Raw genomic sequence first — 9804 nt, 5'->3', positions numbered from 1 at the left:
CGCCGTTCTCGTCGCTCTTCCCTGCCGTTCTCCGTCGATCTCGCCGTCCCTTCATTCCCATCTCTCTCCCTCTCTCTCTCTCGAAAATCTCAGCCGAAAGATGTAAGTTTTATGAGTTTCGTTTGTTTAGTTTAGGTTTTAGGGCAAATGATTTCTCGTTATGATGTTGATAGCTTCTTGTCCTGCTTCGTCTGAATGCTTGATTATCGGTTTTGATTATGGAAAAAATTCCCGTCTATGATTTTGATAGATTCTTGGTCTGCTTCGTGTGAATGAATCATCGGTTTTGATTTTGTCAAATGATTTTTTTGTGTATGATGTTGATAGCTTCTTATAGGTTGTGGGAATTAAAACTCTAAAAGTACATAGATTTTGATCGGTTATGTTGTTAACTCTCTGTCAAAAACATTTCATTTCTTGTTCTAAGTGTTAATTTTTTTTTAACTCGAGGTCTTATGCGGATTTTCTCGCCGGTTCTTTTCCATCTTCCTCATCTGCTGGTCTGGGTTCCCCGGCTGCACAAGGAACAAGTGTCCCTCAGCCACAGCCAGCATCAATCATCGAGGATAGGTTACTGAACGAGTTGTTGTGGCACCAGGACGAGAGTTGCTTCCTAAGCTGAGCCCAAATGGAGAACCAAATACTAGCTGGTAAATTTTTAACTCTTAATCTAATCATTTCTATTTTGCTATGTGCTTATGTATTCATTGTTTATAGGTTTAGGCGAAGAAATCGCAATGCAATTTGCAAGTCGATTTTGAAATGCTTTCACAGTCTCCTTGAGTTGCCTTATCCGACGTATGCACATGTTCCATTAGAAATTCAGAAGATGTGGCTCCGTTCATTTGCGGTAATGTCTTTTTGTAATGTAAATGTCCGCTTGGTTACAGATTAATTTCGACTTATGCATATGTTTGTTGTGTTTGCATGTTCATTGCAGCAAGATTGGAACTGGGACCCTGCTTTCACCAATGATGTGCGGACAGCCTTTAATTTGCAGGCTAGAAAGCAGTACACGAGCAACGTGACTGAGTGGAAGAAAAAGTGGAGGCTGAAGAAGGATAAACCCATATGTCTGAATCAAGATGTGTGGGACGGGTTTAAAGCCTATTGGCAGCTCGATGCTACTGCACATATTGCAGCTACCAATTCTGTTAATAGAAGAAGCAAGCGTGGTGGAAAAGGTGAAGCAGTACACAATGGTGGTGTTAAGACACGAGAGGAACGTGAGATAGAAATGGTAAGCAGTATATTTTTTTTCAACTTTTTTAATTTCATCATATACATTGAACTGATACTCTTATATCATTTGTGTGTTTATTGGAAGACTGCTGAAAGGGGTGGTGTGCCACCAGATTGGTTAGAATTGATGAGGGATATGCACACCAATAAACAAACCGGTGAGGTGCAAGATCCTGTTGCGAGAGAGCTGTTGGCAACTCTGAGTAAGCTGAAGGAGGACAAAGAAGCACAACTTCAGCAGTCTCATCAGTTGTCTGCGAATGATGGATCTACAGCTTCTAACATGCTGTCCCGCGAAGAGATCAACCAACTGGTTCTCGAGGTATGTCTACTTTATGTGGTCAGTTTTTTTTTTTTTCTCCAGCCTATAACTTAGAATTTTAGGATTCGTTCTCAAGCTCCTAATATAGGTTTGGTTTCACTTCAGTAGAACTGTCAGTTTGAATTCAGTTAAAGGTTGTGTGACTTTTATATATAGCAAAACAGAAACCTAGTCAGTTTATTTCTTCTTCAGTTAGATGTTGGATCGGTTACTTTAAATCCAGCTGCTTGAATATTAACATGTTATATTTATAGTTCTTATAAAATTTTAAAATCTTTCTACTCTTCTTTTGTAGAATGTTCCTATTAAGAAGGGTCGTCTGTATGGTATCGGTCGTACCTCTGAAGCTATCTCAACCTCATCATCTCAGCTCTCTATTTCTTCCTCGAGTATTGTTCAGGACATGGAGCGGATGAAGACGGAGCTTGATGAAGAGCGGTCATGTCATGTCCCCGATCCTAGATAGGATCGCCCGGACGGGCCATGGTGCTGGGAGACGCACCAGTCAGGTCATTAGACCTTGAGACAAGCCTATCATGGCCCTGAATGAAGGTTAAGGGCATCAGTCAGCTGAGGCTTAACCAGGATACGATGGAAACAAGGGTAAAGGAGTTGAGTGAGTGTTTAGGCAGCTGGACGAGTGTTGGTTTGAGTTCAATCAGCTCGGTTCAGCTGGTATTCAGTTCACCATGATCTGTTCAGCTCACAGGAGCTGGTGGACTAGCTCACTCATCTGGGAACAGCTGGAGGTCAGCTCAATCCGGTGAACGGTGCGTTCTGGTTCGGATCAGTGTGGACGAGTCCGGAACGGTTACTGGGCGAGCCGATGGTCCGGGTGCAGGACGTTTCGACCAAATTGGTCTTAGGCTTGGGACAGGGAGTGGGCAAGCTTCCAGAGTGTGAGCTGAGGCTCAGTGATCGATTTGTCAAAGGAAGAAAAGGGGAGAAACCGCCAATGGGCGGTTATGGGACGGTTATGGGACGGTTTTGGGAACCGCCAAACAAATTGGTCTTAGGCTTGGGACAGGGAGTGGGCAAGCTTCTAGATTGGATCCGACCATGCAATGTGAACTGATTCTTGTTTTGTAATCTAACCTTGTGATTGTGTGTTTGTTTGTGTTGGATCCAGGACCAGAAATGGACTGTGGTAAGGGAAAAGCACCATGAGGACCGCAGCCATGGGAAGATGTGTGGTGATTGGGTTGATTCTGAAAATTGTGTAATTATTGTAGCCTATTGTGCAACTTGTGAACTTGTGCGATTCTAGTGTGTGATTTATTTATTAGGATGATGAATGATGTATGAACCTTGGTTATTATGTATGAAATATCTATTTGCCCTAGTCGATGTTGGATTGTTTAAGTGTGAATGTTGGAACCTCAAAACTCTGAAAAAGACTTAGAATTATTTAACACTTGAAGTTGAATATGTAAATGAAACTGGTTGCATTGTTTGGTGAGGCCGCGGTCTGGTTGGATTGGGGAATCCAGGATCGGATCTTACAAGTTGGTATCAGAGCCTTCTTGATTCTAGGATTTGTTGGGTTATTGGTTCACCACACACTTGGCTGTTTGGACTCATGGTGAGATTGTTGGGTTCTAAGTAATCTTTTGTACTGATTAACTTAGGAGTGATTGAGGTTGTGTGTTCAGTTGTGGACTAACCTTTTGTTTGTGTTTGTAACTCCTAAGGGTACAAGAAGGTATAAATCTCGGAAAGGAAAGGAGGCAACTGGAGCGTCTGGAGCAGTGGGGCAGGATGGTGCTGAACAGACCGGAGTGTTACCAGCTGGAACCATTCCAACCACAGTGCTACCCGCTCTGGTGGAGCAGGTGGACAATGCAACCGGACTTCCAGTGGGTCCAACTCTTCCTACTGAGGTTAATGAAACTAATGTGGACGAGCAGCAAGAGCAAGTCCATGGAGACGATACTGGGTCGTCCAACGTTGGTGCTGGGAGTGGCCAGAATGTTGATGCAAACAATGTTCGGGTCACTGGTGCCGAGGAGGTCATTGAGCCGACCATAAGGGGCTTGGTGGAGGCTATGCAGATCATGGGAGCTCAGATAGCCTCCTTGACACATGCGTTCACACCATTGGTGAACTCGTCTGTGGGACAGGCTAATCCCCCGGTTCGGGTTGCTGCTGGAGTGGCTGATGTTGGTGCTAGCCGTGTGGCTGAGGTGATTGAGATAGACCCACCGGTCAGGCCAGTGCATGGTATGGACTACCTGAAGGTGCTGGAGCATATCTCCAAGTTGGGAACCAAACACTTTGCTGGAAGTGTTGATCCTATGGAGGCGGACGAGTGGAGAACCAGGTTGGTTCGAAACTTCAAGTCCACACGATGTCCTGAGGATTACCAGAAGGACATAGCAGTACACTTCCTGGAGGGAGATGCACATAATTGGTGGTTAGCTTTGGACAAGCGTACCAATGGTACCATTGAGCACTTTGCTGACTTTGAGGTTGAGTTCAACCATAAGTACTTTCCTGCTGAGGCGTGGGATCGTTTGGAGTCCAAGTTCCTGGACTTGACTCAGGGACGGAGGACTGTTCGTGAGTATGAAGAAGAGTTCAACCGACTCAGGAGGTATGTGGGAAGAGAACTGGAGGATGAGAAGGTTCAAGTCCGAAGGTTCATCCGAGGCCTAAGGGTGGAACTTCGAACCTACTGTTCTGTTTGTAAGTTCCACACGGTTTCTGAGTTGGTTGAGAGGATGGCCTTGCTGGAGACCAACCTCACCGAGGAGGGTAAGCAGAAGCTGAAGAGTTTGGTGGTATCCTCGGGTCAGAGTGGTGACAAGAAGAGGAAGAGGGACTCGACCGAGGAGGGTAAAACCTCAAGTGGTAGGTCAGAGTGCCCTAAGTGTGGTCGATACCACGGTGGAGAGTGCTGGAAGGCCATGGGTGCCTGTACTCGATGTGGTAAGATGGATCACTCAGCCAAGGATTGTCCAAGCCCGTTGGGTGAGTCCAGGACCTGTCACCACTGCGGCCAGAAGGGCCACTACCGCAGGGATTGCCCTAAGTTGCAAGGCAACCAAAGTAAGGGACGTGGAGAGGCTAGCAGGCCAGTCCAGGGACGAGGCCAGACCTCAACACCTCGTGTGTATGAGCTATCCAAGGATGTGGATGGGACTCAGCCTTTCCAAGCGATCACTGGTAACATTCTAGACTACTACTTTGACAATTCCAGTAGAATTGCATGGTATGGAACCTAGGATGGATAGATATACTTTGATGGGTCTTGTGTAGGGACCTTAAGTATTGGTGGTGTGGAAACACACACATTATTTGATACTGGAGCTACACATAGTTTTGTGAGTCCAAGTATGATAGGAAAAGGTTTGTTCCAGTATGGAACATGGGATGGTCCTGAACGAGTGAGTGCGGCCGGAGGGCAAGTTATGAACTCACTCGGTCTGGTTAAGGACATCCCTGTGGTGATCTTGGATAGGCCGATGCCTATAGATCTGATTGTTGTCCCCCTCAAGCATCATGAAGTTATCTTGGGCATGGACTGGTTGGGAAAGTATCGGGCAACTCTAGATTGTCACCGGGGAAGGGTGCAACTTGAGAACGAGTTTGGACCCCCGATTAAGTACCAAGGAATCAAGCCAACCTCTTGTAGTTTGGTGGTTTCAGCAGTCCAAGTAGAACGGATGCTTGGAAATGGTTGTGAGGCCTTTTTGGCTACCATTTACACTGATGAGGTTGTAGGGGCCTGTGACCCAGAGGGTATACCGTTGGTTCGGGAATTTCAGGATGTGTTTGGGGCACTACAGGGCATTCCCCCTGATAGGGCTGACCCATTCATCATTGAATTGGAACCTGGAACGGCCCCATTATCAAAAAGTCCATATAGAATGGCACCAGCTGAGATGGCAGAGCTGAAGAAGCAACTTGAGGAGTTGCTTGAGAAGGGGTTCATACGCCCTAGTGTATCACCTTGGGGAGCACCAGTCCTATTTGTTAAGAAAAAGGATGGTAGCTTTAGGTTGTGCATTGATTATAGGGGTTTGAACAGGGTGACTGTGAAGAACAAGTACCCTTTACCCATGATTGATGAGTTGTTGGATCAACTCCGTGGAGCCAAGTGGTTCTCCAAGATTGACTTGGCCTCTGGGTATCATCAGATCCCCATTGCACCAGATGATGTGAGGAAGACAGCGTTCCGAACTAGGTATGGCCACTATGAGTTTGTGGTTATGCCGTTCGGACTGACCAATGCACCTGCTGCATTCATGAAGATGATGAACGACATCTTCAGGGAATACTTGGACGAGTTTGTGATCATCTTCATTGATGATATACTCGTGTATTCCAAGACAAAGGAGGACCATGAAAGACACCTTAGGGCGGTGTTGGGCCGCCTGAGAGAACAGAAGCTCTTTGCTAAGCTAAGAAAGTGTAGTTTCTGGCAGAAGAGCATTGGGTTCCTTGGACATGTGGTGTCTGATAAAGGAGTCTCAGTGGATCAAGATAAGATCAAATGTATCCAGGAATGGCCACAGCCAAAGAATGCTACGGAAGTTAGAAGCTTCTTAGGGTTGGCTGGTTATTACAGGAAATATGTCAAGGGGTTCTCGAGCATAGCTCAACCTATGACTAAGCTGACAGGCAAGGACGTGAGGTTCACATGGTCTGAGGAGTGTGCGAAAAGTTTTGCAGCACTCAAGAACATGTTGACTAATGCACCTGTCCTGGTGTTGCCTGAGGCTGATCAGCCTAATGTGGTGTATACGGATGCATCCATAACCGGTCTTGGTTGTGTTTTGACACAACATGGGAAGGTGATAGCCTATGCTTCCCGACATTTAAGGAAGCATGAGGGTAACTATCCGACCCATGATTTGGAGATGGCTGCAGTAGTATTTGCATTAAAGATATGGAGATCATATCTTTATGGTGCCAGGGTGCAAATACTCACAGACCATAATAGCTTGAAGTACATATTCACTCAGCCTGAGTTAAACTTAAGGCAGAGGAGGTGGATGGAGTTTGTTGCAGATTATGATCTGGACATAGCTTATCATCCTGGGAAAGCTAACCTAGTGGCTGATGCTTTGAGCCGCAGAAGGGCTGAAGTGTCATCTGAGAGGGAGGCGGATGAACTGGAAGGGATGATCAGGTCCTTGAACCTCAACACCTTGGTTGGTTCAGATGAGCCATTGGGGTTGGAGGCAGTGAACCAGGCCGATCTCCTGACCAGGATCAGGCAAGCACAGGGCCTGGATGAGAATCTAAAGAAGGTAGCCGCCAATGACAAGACCGAGTACCAGACAACTGACAATGGTACCATCTTGGTCAATGGGAGGGTCAGTGTTCCTAATGATAAGGAACTCAAAGAAGAGATTATGAGACAGGCTCATAAGTCTAAGTTTTCAGTTCATCCTGGACTGAACAAGATGTATAGGGATCTGAAAAGGTACTACCATTGGGTGAGGATGAAATCTGATGTTGCAGAGTGGGTGGCTAAGTGTCCCACTTGTCAACTGGTAAAGGCAGAACATCAGGTTCCCAGTGGTCTACTTCAGAACCTACCCATACCAAAATGGAAATGGGATCACATCGCAATGGATTTTATGACTGGGTTTCCCACGACCAGGAATAAGAAAGATGCAGTATGGGTTGTGGTTGATCGGCTGACCAAGTCGGATCATTTCCTGCCTATCAAGAAAGGGGAGGGGGTCGACCGGATTGTGCAAGTGTACCTAGACGAGGTAGTGAGGTTGCATGGTGTTCCAGCAAGCATTGTCTCGGACAGGGATCCAAGATTTACATCTTATTTCTGGCAGGCTTTCCAAAAGGCCTTGGGAACCAGAGTGAATATGAGCGTGTGTGTTAGAATGGGGAGAGTCTTGGGAAAAACACTTACCCTTAGTGGAGTTTGCTTACAACAACAGCTTCCATACAAGCATTGGTATGTCGCCATATGAGGCTTTGTATGGTAGGCCGTGCAGGACACCCCTATGTTGGACCCAAGTGGGGGAGCGTAGCATGTTGGGTCCTGAGATTGTAGAACAGACCACTGAGAAGATCAGGATGGTCAAAGAGAAGATGAAAGAGGCGCAAGACCGCCAAATGAGCTATGCAGACAAGCGTAGGAAACATCTTGAGTTTGAGGTCAATGACCTGGTGTATCTCAAGATGATTACCTTTAACGGTAGGACCAGGGTTTCTGGACAAAATAAACTGGATCCTAGGTACTTGGGTCCATTCAGGATCATAGAGAGAGTGGGTGCAGTGGCATACAAGTTGGACGTGCCATCAGCAATGGATGCATACCACAATGTGTCCCATGTATCCAAACTCCGGAAATGCTTGTCTCAACAAGACATTGTCTTGCCCGAGATTCCTACTGACGTTGGTAAGGACCTGGCTTTGGAAACCTTGCCGGTTCGGATTGTGGATCGGTCAGAGAAAACTATGAGAAAGAAGACAGTTTCCATGATCAAAGTGGTGTGGGATTACAACTGTAAAGACCTCATCACTTGGGAAACAGAAGCAAAAATGAAAGCTATGTATCCGGATTGGTACAGACAATTTCTTCCTGAGGAAACACTTAACATGGATTCGAGGACGAATCCCAAGTTAGTGGGGGAGACTTGTCATGTCGCCGATCCTAGATAGGATCGCCCGGACGGGCCATGGTGCGGGGAGACGCACCAGTCAGGTCATTAGACCTTGAGACAAGCATATCATGGCCCTGAATGAAGGTTAAGGGCATCAGTCAGCTGAGGCTTAACCAGGATACGATGGAAACAAGGGTAAAGGAGTTGAGTGAGTGTTTAGGCAGCTGGACGAGTGTTGGTTTGAGTTCAATCAGCTCGGTTCAGCTGGTATTCAGTTCACCATGATCTGTTCAGCTCACAGGATCTGGTGGACTAGCTCACTCAGCTGGGAACAGCTGGAGGTCAGCTCAATCCGGTGAACGGTGCGTTCTGGTTCGGATCAGTGTGGACGAGTCCGGGACGGTTACTGGGCGAGCCGATGGTCCGGGTGCAGGACGGTTCGACCAAATTGGTCTTAGGCTTGGGACAGGGAGTGGGCAAGCTTCCAGAGTGTGAGCTGAGGCTCAGTGATCGATTTGTCAAAGGAAGAAAAGGGGAGAAACCGCCAATGGGCGGTTATGGGACGGTTTTGGGAAGAAGGGATGTGATTTTTGGTAACTGTTCACCCAGGCGGTTGGGGACAGTTTAAGTCGTCCTCTCTCTCTCATTTCTGCCATTCTGGTCGATTTTTACTCACTTTCACACAGAGAGAAACACAGAGAAAATTCATAAGAGAAAGAGAGACACAAACCTTGGATTGGCCGATTTGATCCAAGAGATTGTTCTTGAGTGTTCCTGGTGTGTTTGGGCGTGTGATCAAGAGGATGGATTTGAGGCAGAAAGACAAGGAGAAGGAAAAGGAGAAAGAGAAGGAAGTCGCCCCTGGAGACCGAACTCCTAAGGTGAGAGGTGTGGCCAAGAGTAACCGGACAAGGCCGCGGATGATGGCCGTGTGAGTCTGGCCGGTTTGGATCGATTGGCCACTCCTTACTCTGACTTCTTCTACTCTGTTTTCTTCATATATATTGTACTATGGATTGTTTTATGATATTACAGGGAAGGATCTATCGATCTTAAGGCCTTGGCCTGATCAAATCCCCATGAAAGCCCCTTGTTCTTGTGTGGGCTGTTCATGGCCGAGATCACTATGATCTGAGCCGGTTCTTTTGAATCTGATTATGGGAATATTTTTCTTCTGAATTGTCATGATTTATCATGAATTTTATTTGGTATTTGGATCTCTTTTTAAAGGGGTCATATTTGACATTTTTGATGATTGTTCTTGACTAGATTGGATCCGACCATGCAATGTGAACTGATTCTTGTTTTGTAATCTAACCTTGTGATTGTGTGTTTGTTTGTGTTGGATCCAGGACCAGAAATGGACCGTGGTAAGGGAAAAGCACCATGAGGACCGCGGCCATGGGAAGATGTGTGGTGATTGGGTTGATTTTGAAAATTGTGTAATTATTGTAGCCTATTGTGCAACTTGTGAACTTATGCGATTCTAGTGTGTGATTTATTTATTAGGATGATGAATGATGTATGAACCTTGGTTATTATCTATGAAATATCTATTTGCCCTAGTCGATGTTGGATTGTTTAAGTGTGAATGTTGGAACCTCAAAACTCTGAAAAAGACTAAGAATTATTTAACACTTGAACTTGAATATGTAAATGAAA

The 9804-nt window shown here is 46.0% G+C and overlaps 1 protein-coding gene across 1 annotated transcript; it reads left to right on the top strand.

Annotated features, from left to right (window-relative positions):
* Positions 1-602: 602 nt before the first annotated feature.
* Positions 603-5877, top strand: LOC125596605 (the record flags this gene model as incomplete). The annotated part of the gene is made up of 3 exons (XM_048771688.1): positions 603-850; positions 941-1582; positions 5560-5877. Coding segments are annotated over exons 1-3 (1182 nt in total), but the record flags the coding sequence as incomplete, so codon positions are not given.
* Between the last annotated feature and the right edge of the window lie 3927 nt (positions 5878-9804).

This window comes from Brassica napus, unplaced genomic scaffold (genome assembly GCF_020379485.1).
Source record: "Brassica napus cultivar Da-Ae unplaced genomic scaffold, Da-Ae ScsIHWf_1238;HRSCAF=1768, whole genome shotgun sequence".
Taxonomy (NCBI): domain Eukaryota; kingdom Viridiplantae; phylum Streptophyta; class Magnoliopsida; order Brassicales; family Brassicaceae; genus Brassica; species Brassica napus.
The sequence above is the reverse complement of the archived record's forward strand: the minus strand, read 5'-3'. Positions and strand labels throughout refer to the sequence as shown.